We start from the raw sequence: 26,704 nt of genomic DNA, 5'->3' as shown, positions 1-26,704 counted from the left end.
TTGCATTCACAGAATAGCCTCTTGAAAGTCTATTTACCCTGTGTTGTTAAACCATGATAAACTGTGACTCTTGATGGTAACATCACTGCTTTTTATTTGAAAACCCTGTTAGAAGATACTAAAAGGCACTGAGAAAGCCAGACCACATGACTATGTCTCAAACAATGGAATCTGAGAGCTGGCATTTTCAGGACAGGAATGAGCCCTGCTTCTTTACTCAAGGAATCATGGGATAACACATGCAAAATGACCATGAATGAATTGGGGGGGCTTAAGTACAACCATTCATTGCACTGGTTCATACCAGATTTTCTGCTGCCAGTGAAAGATGTATTAACTCATGATAAATAGTATTTAACAAGTCAATGTCCTGACAATAAACCCCACTTAATAACACAAAATGTATAGAAGAAAAATATTTTTAAAAAAATAATGGAGAACCATTAGCCCATATTGCTTATTTGGCAGGTCCATACTACTTGGACCTAGATATCTCAGTTAGCATATAAGAAGACCCCATGATATCCAAAGAGCTTTAAAGAAGGGACCTTTATCCTGTCCTGCAACACAGATACTGACCAAAGCCCATTTTGACCATGAAAAAACACAAACTGGTAAGATCAGGTCAATTGGATAGCCCTTTTTTGTGTGAGTATGTAGTGTTTACAGTGTGCACACCCCCTGGGTCCCCCCTCTCTCTGTCTTTGGCACAAAAAGAGGGGAAAGAATGCCATGTTTTTCTGCCTCCATAAATAAGAGGAAGAAATGCATGAAGATAAGGGAACCCTTGATATTATTTTCTTCTCTCTCTGATTTGATTGGGTCTGTTATTGACCTGCTCCCCCTCCTGATCTTGTTGTTGCCGTGGTCCCAGGGGCTATGGCGGCTGTCACTGGGGAGGACGTTTGGTTGCCGCCAAGCTCTCCATTCTGGTTGAGGTTCAGATGAGGAGGGGGAGAGGAGGAGGAGTTAAGGGTGAGGGGAGGACTCCATTCCAGGGGGAGCTGGCGGAGGAGACGCCCGAGGAAGAGACTCCAGAGCCAGGAAGGATGGTCATTTCTCCTCCTCCCGCATTCACACCGGGGTCTGAAGAACCCAGGGAGGAAAACTGCTCCTCCTAGCAAGACAGAGACAGAGAGGGAGGGGGCAGGGTAGAGGGGGTGTGGGGAAATCCAAAGGGCATGAGAAAGGCGGGAAAGAGAGCCAGAGGAGGCAAAAGAGAGTGAGGTGAGAGAAAGAAAGATGGAGTGAGAGTATGGGAGTAGGGGTGAAGAGAGCAGTTCAAGAAATAGAAAGTATAGAAGAGACAAAGACAAAAGTTAAAGAGCAGTAATGGGGTAAAAGAGGGAAGGCAGAGGAGGAAAAAAGTGTAAATAGAATGAATGAGTTTCACATGGAAGAATGTGGGGGACAGGGAGGTAAGTGGAGGGTAAGAATGAGAGGAGGATGGTGGTAGGAGGTTGAGGTGAACAGTGAGGTAGAAAAGTAAGTGATAGGTGAGGTTCAGAGAAAATTAAAAGTGAAGTTGATAAATGATTTGAGGGAAAGATAGAGAGGTCATTGTAAGGTAAGGTCAGGCGGTAATTGAAGGGTGAAGGTTAGAAGTAATTGGAGGGTAAGGTGAGAGGTGATTGGAGGGAAAGGTTAATCAGTGTTTGGAGTGTAAAGTTGAGTGGTGATTGGAGTTTAAGGTTGTAAGGTAATTAAAGGGACATTTAGAGAGTTGATTGGAAGGAATGAAGTGGAGGTGGGATGATGGATATAGAGAAAGTGGTAATGGGTTGGGGAATGTAGAAGAAAGAGAGAAGTAGATTGTGCAAAAGGAAAGGAAAATTAAGAAATGGCAGGAAAGAAAGAGAGAAACATGAGTTCCAAAGTATAGTGAAGTACAACCAATGGATGTAAAGAATAAAAGAGGGAAAGGGGGACAGAGAAAAAGAAAGGGATGGGCGGGATTAAAAATCTGGGGCTGACAAACAGGTCAGTGTATTCTGTATTCTTCTCAAGATGCTGTAGAGTACATGATGGACTACTAGTATGTCAGCATGGATGGATGTCAAAACAAGTCAAAACAGTCCAGCAATGCATAGTTTCAAACAAAGGCTTGGTCAATGGCATTCATTACAGCATCTTTCATTAAACTGTCAGTTTGTTGGAAAAAAAAAAAAGATTTCACAAAATAATTATATTAACAGCAATGGGATAATCACTGCTAATATGAGGGTAACCTTTAATATGAGTATAATCCTTTAACCTATTTTAAGTGGGTTTTTATTGGGATAACAGAAAATTCATTGTACAGAGCCATGCTTTGAGATCTATTCACATGTTCCAAAGGAGCATTTCTGTATTTTGTCTCATGCACATAAATACACCTCAGACTTTCTTTTTAGAATTAAATTAACTCATTCAAAAGCATGACTAAATGAAAACTTTTCACTAAATGAGGTAACATTGTTTCAAATGACAAATTAGAATATTTGAATATTTCAGAATAATACTATATCATAATAGTATTGACACAGGTGTGAAGACTTGTATAGAAATTTACCCTGAAACAAATATACATATATTATTATAATGTTAACACTATATTGTAACTATAAATGTTTCTATAAGACTTATCTTCAAACCAAATCAAAACTATGTCCAACCCACTGATCAGAAATTTAGAGGCCTGCTCAGCAGCAACATTCCTTTCACTCAACGTCTTCTTTCCTCTGCTCAAAATAAAATCTTCCATGAAGAACCAAGTTATAATTTGTGATTAGTGGATGAGACAAAGCTTTTATTTGGTCTTGTCAGCTATTCTTACCTACATATGGCGTAGCGTAACATCATTGGCAATACGATTGTGATTTCAGTTATTAACTAAGCAAGTTCATTGTACAAGCCGTCATGTCCAGTCCAATTCAATGAAGTCTGTATCAGAGCAGTGGGAAAGAAAACATTTGGTTAATTCAGTGCAGTACTGTGTAGATTGAAATATGGCATTAAATGTCTATTAAATTGCTACTAAACAGTCACTATTCAGAAAATCTTAATAGATAGTGTATATATATATATATATCTCAGAGATACAAACCTGAGAGTTATAGAATGACTGGTCAACTCAACCAGCAGGAAACTGGAAGTAGCATGGCCAACTACTGCTAATCAGTAACAAGCTCTGCATTATCACAGACATGAAACGGTGAGTACAAGACCAAAACAAGTCACTATCAAAAGAGTCACTGCTGTCACTAAAGCATATGATGTGGGAAAATGAACCATGGTGGATATAAAGAGGGCAGCTTTTCTGTCGGTGATAATACAGATGATATTGTTAAGGTATAATTGTACATGCTACTCCCTGTTTCCAATGCTGTTTGACCAGTCAGGCTTGTGTGTATGTGTTTGTAAATATGTATAGATATATACATAGTTAACTGTTTGGACATTCAAAGCCATTTTCAAGTCACTGATAACCCATAAAATGACCCCTTTCTGTTTGAACAAAGTACTGGAGGGAAGGAAAGATAGGAGAGAATATGTTCAAGTGTGTTCTGTTAAGAAAGGTCAGCACTGTTAACATTCACTCAAATATTTCAGTGGGAGTTGTGCTGTGGGTATATAATGCCATTGTCTAGAGCAAGTGTTCATTCTTTTTTTCTGATGTACTTATAATGATGGTTACAGTAGAACTGGATCAGCGAACTTTTTCTCTTCTCACTCAGAACCTTGTAAAACATGAGTTTCAGCACTTACACATTACCTTGAGATGCACACCCCCATTCTTTACAATGCTACTGTACCAGTAGGCATATGGGCATTAAAGTTTACTGTAGAAGTGTCACTGTCAGTACTTGATCATGGTTTGGCACAACCTAGAGCACAGCAATATACCAAAATCAACCACCAAAATGGTTCACCGTTCTAATGATACTATATTACACTGATTAGCATTCATGTGTTAATCTCAGTCTGGAGTGGTAGTTTCCTGATAGGGAGTAATTTTGATTCTGTTGATCTGTTTACAACCAAGAAGACTTATTCTATGAATGAGTGACTCATGAAATAATTCACCTGCATACCAAACCAAATGACAAGCATGCTGAGAGATTAGTCTACACTCTAACTGAATGACAGATTATCACACTGTCTAAGTGGTTGACAGACCAATGTATTACTCCCTCACTGAGAGGCAGATGAATCATGAGACTTGCATTTACACTCTCTTCAAAACTTATGTGACACACAGACTAGCTGGCAGATCAAGTGATTTTTCTCCTGCCAGACTAAACCTGGAACTGACAGTCTTTCACCATACCCAAGTAATGAGGGTGCAAGATTATCCTGTAAAACTGTAAGAACATGTACAAACGGGAGCGGGTTGAACAGGTCAGGCCATTACACACAAAAGCGCTAACAAAACATTGACTGTAGTAATACTACAGCGCTGGCTGAATTGTGAGTATGGTCAGTGACAAAGACAGTGAGACAAACACAAAGACATACTATTGAACTTCACCCATCTACCCCATTTTATTCTTGGCAACTTTCATTGCTCCCACCCAGGAATTCAAATTTCACTTTTGAGTGAAAGGGAATTGAATAATGCTACTGCTTATCTCCCACAACTGGACATGATCAGGGACACACATACACATTAACAAATACTTGGCTCAAAGGCACAATGAGGAAACAATGACACTGCAACTGTTACATACAATAGGCATCACACGCAAACAGACATACATACATAATAAATGTTCTCTTCTGAGGGGGATATCATGTTCGATACGGAGATTTCCCATAACTTCATAATCTGTGTTTGGTGATCTAAATTCAACTAAATGGATATTAGGAGGCCTTTATTTGATTACGTGTTTTATAGGACCAAGGCTGAGATATACATGTTGGAGAAAAAATGCAGTGTGTGTAACAGTAAAACGTCCATGGTTAATTCAACAGTGTTAATTCAACTCTTAACAGATAACATTTGGTCCCACATTCCAGAGTGGGACCAAATGTTATCTGTTAAAGAGTTGAATTACTCTAACACTGTTTGAGTTGAATTAGCACTCAACATTTTACAGTGTATATTTGTCTGTGTTTGGATGAATGAAGGTGTGTTTATATCTGTATGTGTACATCTGCACATGTGCATGCATATATGTGTGTTTGTGTGCTTTATTTTCCAGTGTGTAATAAAATTTCTATATAATGGTAAGGCAACAGTGTCAGTCAAGCATTGCAGTTAAGAATGTGTGTTAAAAGTATCGGTTGAATTTTTTGCTACAATAAATCATGTTTAAAACATTTACATATTTGGAAACATCGAACAGTTGGCTGCATGTACATTCTAGAACCCATTCAACTGAAATTTTCCTGAGCAGTTCACATTTATACAGGATTTCCCCAAAATCTGACCATATAATCGAGCGGGTAAACCAATAAGAAACTACCAGCATAATAGGTATAGACATCTCAATTTTCTCTGGGGAAAAAAGAAAAAACCAACACTCGCTCCCAAAAAATCAAAATATTGGTTTGATTTACACTTATACCAGCAAGCGAAGCATGAATAATGACCCGCTTAACCGACAAAGAAGCACAAGTCATACAGAGAAAAGCAAATTAATGGGGTTTGTTCACCTGAATTATTAACACTGACAACATTCCATTAATAACAGCAATAACCGGGGATTTTCTGTGTGAATGTGTATGTACTTTGTGCATACTGTACATCCAGTAGTGCGAGGGTTGTGCATTCAATTTGGTTAGGTCTGTGCATCTATTTTGGTCAGAAAGTTGGTCATATCTTTTGAGTTGTCTTTCTACAGCCTCTGTCCGTCTGTGTGCATGTAACCTGTCAGTGTCTGTAAAAAAAAATGTAGTATGCATAATACATATGTGCCAGTGAATCAATACGTACAGGTATACTGTTCATGTGTGCCTGAAATAAATGCAGATTATATAAACTCCCCTGTTCAATAAAGATAGTTTAGCATTCATTGGAAAAAGAAACAAAATGGAATAAAAGAGATTTGCTCAAGCTATTCATTGAATTAGCAGCATTTGTTAAAAGTGTAATAATTAAAGGCATTAGTCTGTAATATCACCCACTGAATGGTAAAATGGCAATGTCTGGCTGGATATTACCTGGTACCTAGTTTTGAAATGCAACGCATTGTGGGAAATCTCCATATCTGCTTGTGTGCATATGCCAGCATGAATATCTGAGCATTGTTTGTGTGTAACTATTGTTTTGCTGTCTGTGCAATACTGTACATGGGTCAGTATTGTGGTCAGTGTTGTGCTTTTAACGTTGGCGAAGCAGTTTGAAACCTTGGATTGGTCAAAGTGAGTTTCCGCTTCAGTATGAATATTGATTTCAACATTCAGTACGGGTCAATGGTAAAACTTTTCTTCATGGCTTATGGAAAATGTACAGGTCATTAACATTTACTGAACATTACATTCCTGCTGATTTCATAACCTTCATGGAATGCACTATATAGCCTTGTAATGCTGCAACTTCAGTATTACGAAATTATATAATGTCTATCTTTACAGTGTTATACATATATTCATAGACTATATACATATAGTCTATGAATAAGCTTCAGCTGTCAGCACAAGTCAGTCCTTCATGCTATCTGTGGTCAAATGGATCAGTCTGTGCCCTGGGTTGGTCCGTGTGTAAATATGCATCCGTGGAGCACATTACGTAGACAGAGATGTGCATACAGTGCATGTCACAACACGGCAGCATGTATATATTGAGCTTGTGAGTGACAGCAAGGTGTTTACTTATTTGTATATTACCTGTGTACTCGGGGTGGGACAGGCGCAAGACGGGGTTGCACTAGGATGGACTGCCGCCTCCCCTAAGAGAAATCACCGTATCTCATCAACACAGAGAGGAGAGAGAGAGACAGGGAGCAAGTAGGGAGGGGTGGAGGGTGTGTCTGTGCAAAAGTACCGGAGGGGAAGGGAAAGCTGTGGATTTTCCAAAGCCAAGAATAACTGGCACCCACACACACATACATACACTATGAAAAAGAATCCACACATGAAAGAACCTTATCTATTAGAAATGCTTCCTGGAAGCACCTGCAATATCGTATTCATGCTGCTAGGCCAAAATAACCAATCACAACGCTGCCATGCTTGAAGATGACCAATTTAAATAAAATGGAATGTGATGCATAGTGGTGAGCTGGTGGACATTTACATGCTGGTGATGTGTCATTCACATTTGCACACACTATGGCTGAATAAATCCACATCCACAATCACTCTGAACTATTTTAAATTTTGGGTTATGACAGAGGTTATGACAGAGGACATGCCACTTCATGTGGCATGTGAGTATTCATGGTTTTCAACACACACATACTGTCAGAGAAAGAGAATTACAGATTGAGATACAGATTGAGAGTGGTTGCAAGAAACATGCACTAAGACATAGAAACTGAACAAAACTTCAGTTATAACATTGAAAGGCTCACTAACACAGAATTACAAACAAAAATAATCTAAATATACCAAAAGACAGATGCAAAACACAGAGACACAAACATTTAATGAGGTGAGGACACAGACACGCACACACACCTACACGCGCGCACACACACACACACACACACACACACACAGTGAGAGAGAGAGAGAGAACAACACACGATACAAGCAATATGAACATGTACACATAACAACACAATGTACACACAACACAATGAAAAAAACTTCAAATATGATAATCAGATAAACATAACCCACATGGAGGAAAAGAACATAAACAAATATAAAGTTGTCATGAAAAACATGCAAAGGGTACTTTTTATGTTTTGAGAGACAACAAGCACTCACATATTTACTTATTAATACATTTTATCCTACTTCTGTAACTAAATCACTTACACTAGGTTTGTCTGCACTGTATCCCCATTCCTAGTAATGTGCAACAAACTGGCACAGCCTCTTCAATTACAAATGTATTAATTAATAAATTATCAAAGTGATATTTATAAGGTAAAGCTACCCAAGGAAATAAAACAACAGCCACAAAAGGTTTTGTCTACCTACATGCCTACTGTCCAAATAGCACAATGTTCTCAAATTAAATATGTAGCGATATCTTTTTCAGTCCCCTTCAAGTAAGCTTGCTGCATTTAGTATACTCTCTAGTGCACATCAGTTCTCAAGGTGGGATTATGAAAACTGAAAAAACTTTCTCTGTAACCTGATTTTAAACATTCCATGGTGTAGTTGAGATACATGTCAGCTCGTTGGGTCATTCTCTAGTACCTTTTCTAGTTACGTGACATCAATGGCTTCAGTAACTTAGACTGTAGATATTAATAACTTCTTGGAAATGAAGACAGGGTTGGTTGCCATAGACTAGAGCAAGATTCAAATAAATAAATAATGAATGTTAAATAATAGTGAAACTTGGACTAAGTCTTAGACTATCAAAAACAGGCAATTAATGAAAAAACAACATTCAAAAATATTCCGTAAATTAAGGTTTATATCACATTATACAAACTTTACATAAGTGTCTCTAAAAAGTCATTAACCCACATGGGAATACTGTAAAGTACTGATTTCCATCTACTCAGAAAACAATTTAATGTTTCAGAAGGAGTTACAGATATTCTCTCTGCTTTGTCTTTATGACTATTAAAACTATACATCTTAAGAGAGAATTCAACTATTTTCCATAGAATAGGAATAAAAGGAAGCTGTTGACCTTTATAACAGCTTAGTAAAGAAATGTATGGCTATACTAAGGTTCAATATGAACAGTCAGGGGATTTGTTCATTTGCTCATTCATTCTACTAATCAGAATGTGATCACTACTGCAATAAACTTCAACTAAATATCGACAGTAGTCTGTATGCTGACACAACAGGCTACATGAAAATTAAATTATGATTTATCACATCCAGTGTACAAATGGGCTCTTATATCACATGTATATTATAATAGCTTGGCTTAATCAGGTTTGTTTCCTTCTATTATCAACCAGCAACCATTTTTTAAATTTGTGAATATGGTAATATCATATCCTGCTTTAGAAAATTAAGTAAGTCTTGCGCAGCTCCTAGGTATCATTAATTCCTGTGTGAACGTGACAGCCATCCAATTTCAAGCATACCACCAGTAAGTGAAGTTTTGGCTCAAATCAGCTTTGCCTACCAACCAGAGACAGAGCATGTGACTGTGGGGTCAAAAAATTTAAATCTCAGTCACCATAAACTCAGTCACCAGTAAGATACCACAGATAATCTAAAAACACAACAGATGAAATGCATTGCCAGAAGAAACATATAAAAGGCTGGCACGTAATAGTGTAGATATTGTTGATAAACAGTTGTTGAAACAAAAAGGCTGTTCTGTGCTCAACCTCAAAAATGGAAAAGCATGTCTTCACCCAGCTCACCCTTTCAGGGTTCAGAGTTCTCTAATATATACAGACAGGTCCTGGGAAAGACGTCACAGTATCCATATCCACACACACACACAGCACATTACCGATAATGTAATTAATACACAGGTCCCCAAACCTAGTCAAAGTGCAAACTGAAAACAGAGCAGGCAGAGAGCAGGGAAACAGCCCTCCCATACATGCTACAGCACACCACAAAATGAGACGCAGCAATGACCTCTATACACAAAGATGCTATAGCAACAGCATAGACGGGCTGGTTATAAAATAGATGATGACCATTGAAGTTATCTGTGGCATGCTAATAATCTCTTGATTTCTTTCCCTTACACATCTTGTGAGTCTATATTCCTTCACAAATGCACATTTTTGAAATGGTTCCAAGGCATGCCAACAAGCTGTGAGTATGAATTTCCATAAAGGAAAGACAAAAACAGCCAAACACACCTGTCAGCATCGTCTTGAAATGGCGACCATAAGATTTGTCACCTTTTAGCAAACCCAAACACTAAAGGGCCTGGATGTCCTTGGTCAGCTGACCTAGCATTACTCTCTGCTCCACTGTGGAGCTTACTTTCTGCTTTGAGCTTTGCTTTGGCTCCCTCTCCCCACTCTCTCTCTCATGCAGAAATCCGCTCATTAATGAAACAGTACCACCCAGCGGTTTTTCAGCTCACACATAGTCCCAGTGTCTTCCCCTTTCCACATCTTTGCCAGTCCAGCAGAATGAACTTTGATGTAATATCTAAACTGTTCAATTGTTTAAGCATTTTATAAGACTGACAGACAATGCATTCATGTTAGTTTTCCTCTTTAATGTCAGTTTTGGCTAAGGTCTGGAAAAAGCCATTCCATTTGCACAAAGTATCTGAGTGACAAATTCTAATCTTTCAATGTTGAAGGCACTGAAATGATCTAAGCAGAGTAAGCACCCAAACAGCTTAAACTGTGGAGATAGAACAGTTACTGAAACAGTCAGACATAGACAATAAGCATGTGTTTCTGACAGGTGACTTATGATTGGAGGTGACGTTATCTGATTTGAGTGATGGAGGAAGAAGCGGGGGCACGGGGAAGAAAATGGAAAACATTAGGCAAATATATCCAACCGTAAACTGGTTTGGCCTTAGCTTTCAATAATTAAAGGAAGTGCAACAATTCTGTGTATCACTAGCAAGACTTTTCCGTATATCAAGTCAATACTAATGATCTAAATACTGTGCAAATCATGTCAAAAAGCAACACTACTTTAAATTACTGAAATTACTTAAATTACTGAAAGCAAATCACTTTGGGGTTGGATTGAATCGCCGCTTAAAGTACACGTAAATACAGGAGTTAAGTCATATTGACAACCAGACGCAGAGATGAATAAATTGAGACAGACAGCTCTGAGTAACATTACAACCGTATCTGCAGTGACAGAAGAAATGGCACACACTGAATAACAGAAAGGAAAATAAACTCATTCAAACAGCAGGGTCATTTTGAACAGACTGACACAGACAGATGGACAGACTCACACACACACACACACACAGTGAAAGTGAATGAAGACTCCAAACAAACTGGAAAGACCAACACACAGACATGGTTGGAAAAATCTATCCATGCAGTCAGAGAAACATACGGACTCAGAAAACAGACCTGGTCTGCGAACATTCTGGGCTTGAGATCAGAAACAGCCCCACCCCTCAACTCATCTTCAACAGCCATAAGCCTAGGAGAGAGAGAGAAAGAGAGAGAGGGGGAGAGAGAGAGAGAAGGACAGAGAGTTAATATGACAAGTCCATTGCAGCACATACAGATTACATTCCTGGTGCATCGAACACGACAGAAACGGCGTGTTATTTTACAGACATCCGAACATCTTTTTCCACATCATCTGTGCATTATTAATCCTTTGGAATGAAAAAGAGTGCTTTGAACCTATGAAAATGACCAGGGTGCTTTTCTTGATTTTTGTCCATAAAAATTGTTCATAATATGAATTTTTTCATGCTGATGTCCTTGTAGCACAATGTAAAACAGGTCTGTGAAGTGGAAACAGAACAGAAGCCATTCAGGAGACAAATCACATTTTCCCAATGGTGTTCATTTCATTTCTCATTCATGTTTTCCCTCGTTAGTCTTCAAACGTTATCAGATATGGCACGCACAGATAAAACTACTATCCTTGCATCATCATCCAGATCTACATGTGCCGGGTGAAAAATGCATTGAACTGATATATAATTGACAAAACTTGGATGAATGACTGTCCGAATGACGTCTTACGCGGTACTGGAACATGCATACTGAAGCACTTTGATGGCACGAGCAGTGAAATCTGATTAGAGGAGTTCACGCGGTGGGCTGTAAACCAGTAATTGTTGCAATATGTGCCCCTTATTTTCTGTTTGTATTTTATAGCTCACACTTACTCGGTTTTCTAGTTTGTAACACTATGGAAAGCATTCTCAAAAGTGACTATATATCTTAATATTTCCTGCATGAAACTAATACTTTCATTTTTGTGTTAATGACTTTAGGATTTCAAAAGGTGGAGTGATGGCTCAATGAAGAAAAGAGGCACCAATCGTATTCAAGGAACACGGCCACTGTGCTTTATTTAAACTTTGCAGAACTTATTGAGTTTGTTATCCAGTGCCACATGCAAATAACTTAGTTTGGCTAACCTAGGATCAAACATACCTGAATCTATACTTGAAAACATTAGCAGGCATACTTGTGTGGCCTGTGTTTCATTTGGAGGGCTAGAATTTTCTTAGATTGTAGTATTCTTTTATCTTACACTCAACTTAATGCTTGGACAAACTGAATCTAGTTTTGACAGGGTTTAATGAGAGTGTGTTCTAGTATAATTTGCGGAATATAATCATCTAGTGATTGCGCGTCTTAAATGGTTTCATTCTCTGTGGCACTGTGGTAATATCTTGACACATTTTGTAATGTCCCGAAAGAGAAAAAGTGCTTAAAGTTGTCATGCTACCGTTAGACTCATTTGAATGGAGCAGTGGTGCTCAGTACTTCTCTCTGCCCGTGAAGGTGTGCTGTGTCAACAAGGGAAGCACATGGTTCCCATTCTCTTTTGCTTGGCGCAACAGTGCACACCTTCAAACCACCTCTCGGAATGATGCAGGTTAACAATGAAAGGGGGAAAAAAAAACTTCAGGGAAGGAGGTTGGCAGAAAACATTTCAATAAAAGTGTGATCGTTCAAGCGTAGAATACGATTAATGAAATCATAAAATCATGTGCTCGTAAGGGCATTTTATGTGCAAGGATACCCAACAATCAGAATTGATTTACAATCCCTCATTATTGTGAATTGTGAACTGAATGTGAACCAAAAATATTTCCTCAGAATAAACCATATACAGTAAAACACGCTATATATATATATATATATATATATATATATATATATATATATATATACATACATATATAATTGTAACATTAATACTGTAAATAATGAAATGATTTCAAACATGTGAAGATTTCAAACACTGGTGTTTGGACTCTTTATTCCATGAATACATTTTAGCGTTCTTTTACAAAATAGGAAGGAAAATATCAAATTAAAACAAACTTACAGACAGAGAAAATGATACTGAGGCACTAACAATATGAATTACTGACAAATCAGTATTAGCAAATTATTTAAAGACTCCTATGGAAGACAAAATGGTCACATGAGTGAAACAGACAAATGCAACAAAAACCAACATATTAGCTATTCTAGGATTATGCTTGAGTGATTTTCATGCAGTCACAGCAAAGTGAGAATTTATAAACACCAGTTATAGCAGGGAAAACTGTTGGGAGGTTGGTGCAATTCAGAAAGGAAGCAGGATTCCAAGGCATCATATTTGAATGATGGAAACTCTCAGGTTGGAAGATGTCAAGACCTTTGCTATAACCTATATTGCAAAGTACTGGCCAGCCACTGTTAACAATGCATTATAAACAGCCTTGGCAATCCTCTTATTTTTCTATTTACCACAGTGAAAGACTAACATAATAAATGATAAATAAAATGTTAAATTTGAACAATGCAACCTAACATTTTGTAAGAGAATATGTCTATAATCTGTGAACCTCAGTCTATGTGACACAAGGGAAAATGAAATTACTGCAGTTTGGTTTAATCCCCCCTGAAACATCCAGGGTCACATATTTTTCAGCACATTGCCTTCTGCCACTGTCAAAAAAGTAACAAAACAAAAAACTTTTAAATAAAAAACTAGAAAAAAATATTATCAAATCAATCTAACTAATCTCAGCATTACTAATATATACTAAATATCACAAATATACTTCTGTTTGTATCATTTTTGACTTTGAGTTTTGATAGAGTAATTTCACAAGCATCACTATAGACTTAATCAAGCACAAAAAGCACACTCTCGTTATACATGATGTGATCTCTCTATTGATTTGCTTTTGAAGACAACCAAGTTCAACAAAGCCTGAGAATTGTAGAACTATAAATCTTCCTTGACACTAATTGTAACTACAATATGGACATCAGTTAGGCCAAGACCCAATTGCTACTCATATATAGTTGCCTGACACTAGACAGGCCGAGCACTCGTGACTGCTATGTCCATCTTTGAAACAGATGGGAATGGTTGCCCACTCAATTATAGATTGCTTACCTTTATATAAATTCCACACATATTATTGCATACCTTAAACAATATACATATGCTATTGCAATAAACTAGATTTATTTTAGAAAATATTGTTTTCTTTCAACATTTTAATGATACAATATATCTACACATCGCTACTTGATTGTGACATATACAGTACTGAAGGTTCCATTAGGCTACAAGTAACAGACAACATAATAACTTGTGTATCACTAATTTAGATTGTGCAGTATAATATCAATCAATTATTGGTGCATTAATAAATACAATTAAAATTCAATCTTTAAGGAAAAATTTGTGAAAGAATATTTGTGTCTGATCAATATTTGATGTCTGATTGTGTCATTCGGAGAAACATGTATGGGCTGGGATTCTACACAAATCCCACCTGAGAAAACATCACTGCTACCGTGCCCTGCTAAATACCTTCCACAAACATGTCCCCAGGAATCTTAAAGTCACTTTGGTCAAATGTTTAGCTCAAATAGCAGAGCAGTGATTGGCATAATTGTGGGGTTATTGTTTCAAATATATTTTGAATGTATATGCTACAATGAAACTTAGTTACCATAACCAATTCGATACTCCACTGAATCTCAATGAAATCAAGAGTCACAGAGTATGTTACATTACATGTTCTTAAAATACATCGCATCTAATTCAAACCTTCTTTCAATGCTACTATCAAACTTATTATAAAGGCAAACTCTATTTGGTATCTTCCAATAAATGTTCTAGGGTCCTTATTTTGGTTTCCATTTTCATTCTTCATACCAGGCTCAAAGGTTTTACTGCTGTAATCCATCCGGATGTGAGTAATTAGCAATGCCATTTATTGTTCACTTGTTCTTCAGTAATGTTTCCACTCTGCTTGCTAGCTACAGTACATTCTTTGTATTGTGCTTTTTCACCAAGCACTGCCAAGTGTTTAGAAATGCGATGATGACTTAAAAATTTAGCAGCCTTATCCAGATAGTTTTGCAGTAACTTAACAGTTCACACACTAGTCTTCAAAAGAATTCTCCCTGATTTCAACGCATTTAATCCAGTGATGCTCCTGCTTCAATATCCCCTCATTGTAGCACTTCTTCTACCAGCAAAAAATCACAAGCAAAAACTCTTCCACTCAAGTGAGACTCCAGTTTAGGAGAGTTGTAAAGGACAGGTGGTGCTAGTTCACAAGAATTAGAGGAGTGGGGAAGCAGGTATTTCTGCACGTTGTTTTTTTCATGCCCGCTTTTTCAGTTTTCTCCATTTTCCAGGTTAGGGCTCACATTGTCAACATCTTCAGAGGTTATCCTGAATATGAATAAAGATATCAGTCTATAATAAGGTGTTTCCATGGGAATAGCTATACTTTTTGTCACTTATTTCAAGCCACAGAAAAACAGATCTGGCTAGGGTCATGTACTTTACGATGCAACCCTATACGCTTTCTATCCTGTAATGTCCACATTACATGGCAATAGGGGAACACCGGCACATGCTCATACAGCAACCAGTTAATCAGTTTCATCACCCAACGTAAAAGACATCAATGAATATAGACTTAACTCCTAAACCATAAGTTAAAAAATGAGTTGTCCAATAATTAAGAAGATACATTTAATTTTTCATAAAGAAAACCAAAAGTTCTCTGTCATGTGCTTAACTATAAGAGTGAATGGGGAGTGTAGAATATATGAAATCTGTGAAAAACATGAAGATTTTGACCAATCACCTTTTGATTTGAAAAGAATTAAATCAATCCTACTGTAACTGAATGACACTGAATGGTGATGTTGGTGTTGTCTTACAGGAAAAAAGCATGTCTCACCATACACTTTCCATGACATAGTAAGTTTTTATATCTATTTGTTTGTTGTTTTACCTTTGTTGTTTAAAAACTATTACCTTAGGTCTACATTATGCACATATTGGTCACATCCAGACAATTCACTGGTAATGCTCATGAACAATGGATAATAGATCATACGACAATGATTAGCGCAGCACAGAAAGCCATACTTTTATGTGGGTTTGGAAGGAAAAGGCCTTTATGGTAGAGGGCGTTTGGTAGCTAGACACTACTGCGTTAGATTTTTTGTATGCTGCAATATAAGCATTGTATGTTTCACTCTATGCTCTATTCTTTGTGCATTATATGTAAATTGGAGACCACCCCTGCTTACAGAACACACATGAAAGGCAAAAGAAAAGACAGAAGGCAAGATAATGAAGGATCAGAAAGGAGTCTATGTTTGGATAGATGCCCCCATTATTACTGTGTTATATTTACCCAAGACAAATTCTGCTGTCGTGTAGGTATATGCAACATACATAGTTATTCATACAGTGCCTGCAGATGTCAGAATTAATTTATTTAACTCTATCTTATCTTACCAACACAAACCTGGAAACTAGCCTACATACTGTACAATTCAGAATGACTTTAAAATGCTCTTCTCGTCTCACATGACACATGTACACTGAGATGTAACAGTCACAGGTACAAGTATAGATTCACATCCTACTGAATCACTACTGAATTTAACTCAATTTATTTTTTGTTTTTGACTTAGTCTATGATTACTGTACTGCCAGATACGACATTGCCAAAATAACAGCATTGTCAGACGTGACAAAAACAATCTTAACTGCAGAACACACTGATCAGCTCTGGCAACTACTTCACTGTCCTTGTTATGGTTGATAAATATGTGTTTATTTTCATTGAATCAATTGACCAATAATACCCATCCAGAAAATCACAGTATTGTTGCACAAATGAGCCTGAATGTATCTGACAGTGAGATGTGTGTAGATATTATCCTAAAGCTATATTTGATTTCTCTGTCTTTGATGAACATGTTGCCTCTCCCATCTCTAAACCCTTTTGAGCTCTTCACTCTCTACATCTCTCTGTCTCTTTCTGTCCTCCACCCTCCACCCCTATATTTACCTGCTGATTATTCCTTTAATTTGGGTGTCTTTCTCAGCCTGCTGCTGCCGCAGCCTCCTCTCGCTGTCCTCCAGGCGGTTCTGATACTGCAGAAGGATTTTGTTGGTCTGCTGCTCCTGGGTGAGGAGCCGCCTCTCGTACTCCTCCAGCTTTCGATGGGACATTATGAGCCGCTCCTTCAAGGAGTGGATCTCCTCCTCATATTCTCGTACCTAAGAGGGAAGGCGAGGTAAAGATGGGTAAACAAGCAAATATATTACCATGTGCTCATACAGTGTTTTTGTTTTGGCAACATTCATTTACTTTTATATGGAATTGCAATGCAATTCTAACCTAAAAATGTTATATGGATTGACAAATCCTCATAGAAGGAGGTTTGGAATTCTGGCACCACCTAATGCCATATGTGTGAATTACTGCAGTTCATAAAGTCTTCAGTGAATTTATTCATTTTTATTAATCAGTTTTTTTATTTATCAGTTTATTAGTTGTAATCGTTTTAAAAAAAATATTTTTAATTTAACCAGTTTGATCAACTGAGAACTCGGCTCACTTTTGTAGTAATGACAAAGACTAAGGGCTCTATTTTAATGATCTAAGCGCATGCTCTAAAGTGCATGGCGCAAGTGCATTTAGGGCCTGTCCAAATCCACTTTTGCTAGTTTAACGGCGGATAATCTGAGCGCAAAGTAAGGTGCATGGTTCAAAGGGGTTGTACTTAGTCTCTTAATTAATCATGGGTGTGTTTTGGGCGTAACATGAAATAAACCAATCAGAGTGTCATCTCTCATTCCCTTTAAAAGCCAGGTGTGCTTGCACCTTGGCGGATTGCTATTATAATGGCGGATTTGCTAAGTAATAGGAAAGTATGCTTCCCTGCAGAGGAAACAGATCTGCTCGTGTGCGAAGTGAAAGCGAATGAGCAGACCATCTACGGCAACAGCAGGATTCCACCAAATGTTATATTATGAATATTATGTTAATATATATAATATAATATTACATTACCAATATTATGACTAACCATTATGACATGTATTTTTTTTTTCATATTGCGCATTGTGCACCCGCCTATGTAGGCGAATATTACTATCTTAATAATGCACCCTTAAAATAACAGTAAAATACTGTGCCATTGTCTGAAGACCAGGTTTTTGTTGCTCAATCATGCAATTGATTTCCGCTGCCTCAAGATAGCAACGCGCCAACAATGCGCCTGACCACACCTCATTTTAAGACCATGGTTTGAAAATAGAGCCCTAAGTGTGTAGAGCTGCAAGGGAATTAGCCCAGGACAATACCCCCATGGGGTCTTTAATGACCACAGAGTCAGGACTTTGGTTTAATGTCTCATCCGCTGGAGAGCACCTTCTACACGCCAGTGCCCCCATCACTGTGCAGGGGCATTGGTCCGGTTTGGTCCACTGCAAAGGATGCCCCCTACTGGTTCACCAGCACCTCTTAAAGCAGCAATCTTGCTCTCCTAGGACAGGGCTACTGAACTCCAGGTCCTGCGGGCTGCAGTGTCTGCAGGTATTTACTTCAACCCCGCGCTACACCACCTGATTTCACTAATGAGCTTACATCCTCAACCAAGGAGGTGGTTTAGCGAAATCAGGTTTGTTTTAGTGCATGGTCGAAGCAAATGCTCGCAGATACTATGGTCCACAGGACCTAGAGTTCTGTAGCTCTGTCCTAGGAGGTCCTCCATCAGGTAATAACCAAACACACACCTGCTTAGCTCCAGCAGACAGCTATGAGTAGAGCATTATGGCTGCTGGTATAGTGGTATACGCGTGACTCCATTCACTCTGTCTGGTTACTGAAGCAGATTCAAAACTTCATTCATGGGTGCAAAATCGGTGCCTGACTGTAGATTCAAGCCTGCATCCACGATACCAAATAGCAACCAGACAATTTATAACAAAGAAGCTACACATTGTAAAGGTACTGTGCTTGCGTGTGCTTTGGATAAAACGAATAAAACAGCCTAAGAAGAGTGTAGGTCGCCAAGTTCATTTTAACTGGGCCTGTGAAGGGCAGAGCTGTTTTTACACTCAAACTGTCTCTCAAGTTTGTTTGCTTCCAATGACTCATTATTGTTCAAGATCACATTCCTCAGCTCCAGTCTAAATTATTCATGAACACATTTTTTAACACCATCTGTTCGCCACTGATAGACATGACTTGCATTTTCTGGACATCTGCACTGAGAAGCAGAAGATGAAAGAGACATGACTCAGGTCATTCAGAGATGCCAGATCTCTAGCTGTGACCTCACAGTATGCTATGTCGATCAGCATTGAGGAGCACTTTTTAAACAATTAAAGCCGAGCTTTGTGGTGTGGGTGGGAGTCGGGGGTCATGCTCGCGGATGTGGAGGGGGGGATAAGCCGAATAAAAAAAGGGCAAAAGGATTTGTAAAGTGAGGACAAAGGTGCTAAAGCCACAGAGGTCCAAAAGCAAATGGAAAAAACTCATAATGGTGTTGCAGCGATGACTTAAACATGACCCCACAATGTGATAAATCAAGCAATTATTTATTACATTTACCGACCAATAACTGTGATATAGTCATTTTTGGATCAAATTATACTTCTATACTCTATAAATTTAGTCTGCAATTACTGTACTGTATTACTTGATATACATTACTTGGTATTACTGTGCTCTGCATGTATAAAATGGCACACTATGAGATATAAAGGTTGACAGACAGTTAGGGGTCAGGGGACGCACAGGTAAGAGGGGATACACAGACTGACCCTGTCTAGACGTGATTCATCCATGCTCTTGGAGTACTCTTTGAGTTTGAATTCCTCCCGGTCGATGCGTGAGCTCTCAATGTCAGCAGAGAGATGAGGCATGTTGGACACCCAGGCTACAGTTCGCTCAGAAGCAGGACTGGGGGTTAGGGTTGAAGGCGATTGAGAACCCTGAGAGAATTGAATACAAATGAAAATATAAAAATCATGTATCATAACCAAACCCTTTAACACAGAACCAAAAAAATCCCCGCAATTTTATAGTTGAAAAATTGTGATTGGAAATGTTGGAGGCTTGACAGTGCCAGAGATTAGTTAGAGGTAATTAGGCATACTGTTTTTTTGTTGAAAGGCAATGCTTACTAAAAACTACAGCTAAATCTTGTAAAATTGCTTTTAACCTACTTCGGCCTCATCAATGACCCATGTTCTTATTTCTTTGCACCCAGAAGCACTTGCTGTAGCCATAATTTTCCAAATCACACAAAAGCCCATTTTTGGACTACATATAACAGCACATGGCATTTCATAATGAAAAGATTACCCCTAAGAATTGTTCTTATAAGTCACATATGGATAGGCTGCACTGCTATTTTGGTCTGCTAAACCAAATATTAATCTCACATACACTTGGCTTACAGCTCATACTTTGAAGCAACAGTTGGCTGCAGTTAGCTGCAGTCTGTCTGAGAATGCTCAACACTAAAGATTTAGACAAAGGTACCAGGGGAGTTACGATAAATATATGTTCTGTTTGAATTATATGCATAACAGTTGTTATACTCAATATTATTCATTTATTGTTTAATTGACACTTTATTCAAACAAACAACAACAAATATTTGCATAAAGGGTGTCACAATTGTTAACAGGCCAAATGACTGACCATAAAATAGAGAAAATATTAAAAGAAATGTAGTGTACCTCTGCCTCACTGTGCATTTGTGCACAATCACAAATAAGAAAATTTTATTAATGTACACGTAAAGCAAAATTATTAAGTAAAATGTCTCATATTCATAAAGTATATAACAAATATGAGATATTACAACGTTACATGCACAGTATCAATTTGTAAAGCAATTCTGGTGAAGTACCTTGCTAAAGGTTACAACAGTAGTGACCCATGTGGGAATCAAACTAGCAGCCTTTAGGCTACAAGCCTAGGTTGCAGCCCTTTATAATGTACTGCCATCCATGATGGAACAGATCATTTAGCTGTTTAACAAAGCTATGCTATAAGTAGCTAGTGCATACGTGCTTCTAATTCACCTGTTTGCTGATAGAGGGCTTCAGTAAGTGCTGTTGCTGAGGCTGTTGCTGCTGCTGCTGCTGCTGTGATTGCTGTTGGGTCTGCGTCACTCCACCCTGTGGTCCCTGGGGGGCCTGGCTCTCTCTGACTGAACTCTGCTGGTGTGGCAGACCAGGGGCGGGGCTGTCCTTGACTGACAGCTGTTGCCGCGGTGCCTGTCGGACCCCGAAGCCGGACTCTGGGGATTGTAGAAGGTTTCCACTGGGTGGGCGCACCTTAGCTGGGGGCGCTGGGGTGGCAGCTGAACTGACCGAAAGCTGGTGGGAGGTCTGGGATTTGACACGCTGAGGAGGAGGAGCTACAGAGCTCTGGCGAACTGGCTGAACGGTGGAAGGAGGCGTGGCCAAGGAGGAATGAGAGGTGCCAAGATGCTGCTGCTGCTGGATATTATCCTGACGGAGGCAACAGGAAGGTGATTGGAAGGTCGCCATATTAAACCAATGCCTCACATCTCTTACACAACTCTGGAGTGTGTAGTTCAACATGTAAGAACTGACTTTGTTCTAACAGATTCACTAGAGATACACAATAGCTACATGTTTTCAAACACAACTTTGGATTAGCATGCATCCCTAAATTCTTAGGCGTAAAACACAACACAGCTTGTCTGAGCTGTGAAATAACTATTGTACTAGTGAAGTGGCAATAACATTCATCTTTAAAATTACAGTAACAGTTAGCAATATAAAGGAAACTCTAATGAAAGTCCTCAAGTAAAATATTAATGGCAGCAGAGAGATCATCTGGATTAAACTGTATTGTATTTTTTGGTAGATAAGCAGATTTTGGCTGACATCAAAAATCATCCAAAAGTTGCAAAATCTCTTCAGTAAACAGTTTCTTTTTAAATAAAGAAAAATGTGACAAGAATGATGCCGTTTAATGATAAACAACGAATATAATGCTTTGATAAATTTGTACACTTACGTATAGGGACTTCTATATCATAATATGAATGCACTAATGCTACCAAAACATAATATTGTTTTGCGTCTCTCCAATCATCAATTAGTAAATTCCTTGGGCACATGATCATTTGCTCTCACCATTTTCTGCGAGTCAATCTAAATTAAATGCCCTGTGCAATCACTTTTTTCACTTTTACAGAGTTTGTTAAGCCATAAGAATATGTATTCCTACTATTTCAAAATGTATAAATGGGAACATAACAAAATTTCCTTCTTCCTAAGTGAAATGCCTGAATAGGCAAGCTGGATGAGCTTATGATTAATGCTTAATGATTCTTTATTGAATATTCACAAGTTCACTGTAAGCTGGGTGAATCAGGATGGTGACTCATTTTCTGTGTCTCAGTAGCTAACTATCTATATTAGCAGGCCATTGATATCAGGGAACTTAGTTAGTCGTCAAGCCTTTTACAAAATTTCCAGTGACAAAAACCAAGTTGTGAGCTAGCTTTTTCCTGTAACTGGTAACAAAGCGCAGAAGCTGTCAGGATTCACTGGCCACGCAGGGTACCTGCATGTGGATGGACAGCTGCCGGCGGTTGTAGTCGGCCTGGTTGTGCCGGGTGTAGTCATCGCTGTAGCTGTGCGAGTGGATGATGCTGGGCTGGCCCAGGTTGGCCCCGGGCCTCAGGGTGGAGAGGTCCTCGCTGCGGGAGAAGCCCCCGTGGCCGAAGGCGGGGACGTAGGAGGAGTGGACGACCTCCGGCTCGGGGGCCAGGAGGAGGGGCGGCGGCGGCTGGGCGCGGCTGTGCTGGTGGTGCAGCTGGGGCCCGTCGGAGGCCATGTGGAAAAGGGGGTTCTGGAAGGACAGCGGGTAGCGGAGGGCAGCCGCCTGCTGCTGCTGCGACAGGGAGTCCGTGGTGGTCCCCATCTGGCTCAGCCGCAGGCCGCCGGACATGCTGGATCCCCCCGAGCCAGCCGACAGGCGCCCCCCTGCGCGCAGCGGCCCCCCGAGGCCGCTCCCGAGGCCCCCCAGCCCCCCATAGCTGCCCAGACCGGAGATGGAGGCTTGGGAGGAGTTGAGCATGTCGCCCACAGACTGTAGGTTAGAGACACTGTTCATTCTAGAGTCCTGGATATCCATCAAAAACACACTTTTGTTAACACTGAGAGGGGAGTGGGTTTGGTAAATGGTAAATGGTAAATGGACTGCATTTATATAGCGCTTTTATCCAAAGCGCTTTACAATTGATGCCTCTCATTCGCCAGAGCAGTTGGGGGTTAGGTGTCTTGCTCAAGGACACTTCGACATGCCCAGGGCGGGGTTTGAACCGGCAACCCTCCGACTGCCAGACAATCGGTCTTACCTCCTGAGCTATGTCGCCCCTTTTGAGGTTTGAGGTTAAAATGATTGAAAGGCTATTTTCAAGGGCCGAGAAGAACCCAGAAGGAACCTACTGCTCCAACTGACCCGTGGAATAGCCACAGGGCCTTTTCTAATTATCTTTAAAATTATTATTATGTTTTTATCTAATGATCTTTTATTTAGAAGTTTCTCTGGGCAATTCCTCTCTTGCACTGTGATCCATAAGTATGAAAAGGACAAAATTTAGAAAGTCCAACACCAGTTCGTACCTTATCATGGATAGCACATGATAAGGCTTCAGTATTAATTTGATCTATTATTGCATATTTGTTGTACTGAATGTTTTCATATCTTTAAAGTTTAACATTAGACAAAGGGAAACTTAGTAAACACAAAACTGATTTTTTAAATTATTATTTCATTTAATGAAAAAAGTTATCAAACACCAATATCGCCTATGTTAAAAAATAGTTGCCCCCTTATCAACTATTGATAATTAGATTTGGTTGATGGAACACAGCCAGGCTTGACTGTAGCCTGCCCTGTTGAATCTAAACCTCACTCATATTGAACCTTACTTATCAGACTGACGTAGTCACCACAAAGTTTTTACAAGCACAATATGCCACGATCAAAGGAAATTCCAGAAGTTATGGGGAAAAAGTTGCTGAAATATAACAGTCTGGAAAGGTTTACAAAGCCACTTCTAAGGCTCTGGGACTCCACTGAACAACAGTGAGTTTTTCCAAATGGAGAATACTTGGGACAGTGGTGAAAATCAACCAGGAAATCACAAAAAGGTCCTGGAAGAACATCCAAAGAACTGCAGAGTTCATGGCTCCACAATTGGAAAGTGACTGGGCAAAAATGGGATTCATAGGAGAGCAGCAAGGCAGAAACGACTGCTAACCAAGAGAAACATCAATGCCCATCTCACACTTGCAAAAAAGCATGTGTATGATCCCCAAGCATTTTGGGATAATGTTCTATAGACAGATGAGTCAAAAGTGGAACCTTTTGAACAACACAGGTCCCATTATGTCTGGCATAAAGCAAATACAGCATTTCTCAGTATGAATATCATACCAAAAGTCAAACATTTTGGTGGTAGTGTGATGGTGTGGGCATGCTTTGCTTCCTCGGGACCTGGACAACTTGTCATTATTGAAGGAGCCATGAATTCTGCTCTATACCAGAAAATTCTTAGGAAGGTCCGGTCATCTCTCAGTGAGCTGAAGCGTAATTGGGTTATGCAGCAAGACAATTGTCCAAAACACAAAAGCAAGCCCACATCTGAAAGGCCGAAAAGAAAAAAACATTAAAGTTTTGGAGTGGCCTAGTCAAAGTCCAGATTGGAACCGCTGTGGCAGGACCTGAAACGAGCAGTTCCTTCTTGAAAACCTACCAATTTGTCTGAATTAAAACAGTTCTGAAAAGAAGAGTGGGCTAAAATTCCTCCACAGCGATGCAAAAACTCTTGGTTGTAGTTATTGCTGCTAAAAGGTGGTGCAAAAAGTTATTAAGTTTAAGGGGGCAAATACTTTTTCACATGAGAGATATGGGTGTTTGACAGTTTTTTTCATTAAATAAATGAAGTACTAATTTAAAAAAGTATTTTGTGTTTACTCAGGTTCCCTCTGTCTAATATTACATTCTGTCGAAAGATGCTAAAACCATTCGGTGTGACAAATATGTAATAATGGAGGAAATGAGGAAGGGGCAAATACTTTTCTTTTCTTTTTTACAGCACTCTATGTTTCAGTTGTTTGGAAATGCAAAATTTCCCAAAAGATATGTATTTTCTTTGTATCACACATATGAGGAAAGAATTCTGAAGGCCTTACAGTATAGAGTACATCACATCACTGTGTTTCATCTTACAGCTTGAATGTAATGGACCCACCTAGGCAGATTCTGAGGGTAAGTACCTTTGGGTCTGGCTCAGTAATGTCAGAGCTGCTTGTACAGTAGGCCGGGCTGGATCGGGCCAAGGGGGGGCGGGTCACATAGAATACGTCTTTCGAGGCCCGATGCTGGTGATCCCGATCTGCGAAGCTCCCCATAGCCGCCCGCGGGGGCATGACCCCCCCACTGGAGAGACCGGAGGTAGGTGAAGGCAGTCGAGTCATGTCTATTGAGCTACAGATCGGAGACAGGATTGTGCGAGAGAATAGAAAGTAAGCATGTGCAAATCTAGGCCACACCACAGCTATATGCACTGCAGCTCACACAGATCACTACCTATTGAGGTCCCTCATCATGAAGCTCTGGTAGTCCGAGGACATGCCCCGGGTGAAGCTGGGACGGGAGAGCAACCTTTCCGTGTGTCTGTCAGGGGGTGGCCTGTCCATCTGGTGGCTCGGCTGCCTCTGCAAATGGGGGTTCCGCAGGGCCATGCTGATGTCATTCAAAAGGCGTGGCAAGGGGCCCAGTTTGATAATCGCATCCTGAGAAGGAGGGAGGGATGGAGCAAGGGAGAGAGAGATAGAGAGAGAGAGATTGGAAAAAGAATGACAGCAAAGAAGGAAAGTTACTTTTGGATCGTTAAGTTTGTTCTCAGCAATTTCAGATGCCTTTCGAGAGGGAAAGACGTACCTTATTACTGCGAATTAAGAGCATGGTACCATTGAGAATTGAAAGGAAGGCTATGGAAATCTTCACAGGAGAAGGTTCATGTGAACTGATGCCTCCCAATAGCTTGCATGCCTTGCTTGTGCACTTGAAACACTTCTCTCAAGAATAAAGCACAGCTTCATGTCAGATTCAAGTTTGCCTTACTTTAAAAGCTTGGATACTGGGGAAAATTAAGTGAACAGTTTTACTGAGGTGAGATCTAGACCAGGATTAAATCAAAACTTTGGCTGACCCTCTTAAAAAAAGATTGGTCCACTCTGGGATAAAAGCAGCATCAAGAAAAAGACCCTGTCAAGGCAGCTTTAAAATGTACATTCAGCAGTTTCCTTTTAATCTCTCTCTCTATCTTATTCAATTCATTAATGTTACACTGCTTTGCAGAAATGCTAATTCAGGGCTGTGACTGCATGCTGAATTCTGATTAATCACAGAACTTATTTTTATGTTGTATTGTGTGTGTGTGTGTGTGTGTGTGTGTGTGTGTGCGTAGGTGTGTGTGTTGTGATGCATAAAATCAATAAAAATAATTATTTAATTATTTAATAGTTATACTGATGATTGCAAACTTTTCCATTCCAAATACTGTTTTGGAATGTTTTTTGTGTTCTGGAACCGGCATGCAAGTCTGTCTGGCCATGGACTATGCCCTCGTAACATAACATAACATAACATAAAAAA

The 26,704-nt window shown here is 39.4% G+C and overlaps 1 protein-coding gene across 1 annotated transcript in view; it reads right to left on the bottom strand.

The window, feature by feature from the left end:
- Positions 1-26,704, bottom strand: part of syngap1b (synaptic Ras GTPase activating protein 1b) — a 106,813-nt gene that overhangs the window by 6,778 nt on the left and 73,331 nt on the right. The window contains 9 exon segments of the mRNA XM_035380815.1: positions 836-976; positions 979-1,117; positions 11,088-11,160; positions 17,042-17,253; positions 19,807-19,977; positions 21,079-21,510; positions 22,598-23,125; positions 25,321-25,531; positions 25,634-25,839. Coding sequence (XP_035236706.1) covers positions 836-976; positions 979-1,117; positions 11,088-11,160; positions 17,042-17,253; positions 19,807-19,977; positions 21,079-21,510; positions 22,598-23,125; positions 25,321-25,531; positions 25,634-25,839 — 2,113 coding nt within the window.

The sequence above is a fragment of the Anguilla anguilla genome, chromosome 1 (genome assembly GCF_013347855.1).
Source record: "Anguilla anguilla isolate fAngAng1 chromosome 1, fAngAng1.pri, whole genome shotgun sequence".
NCBI lineage: Eukaryota > Metazoa > Chordata > Actinopteri > Anguilliformes > Anguillidae > Anguilla > Anguilla anguilla.
The sequence above is the reverse complement of the archived record's forward strand: the minus strand, read 5'-3'. Positions and strand labels throughout refer to the sequence as shown.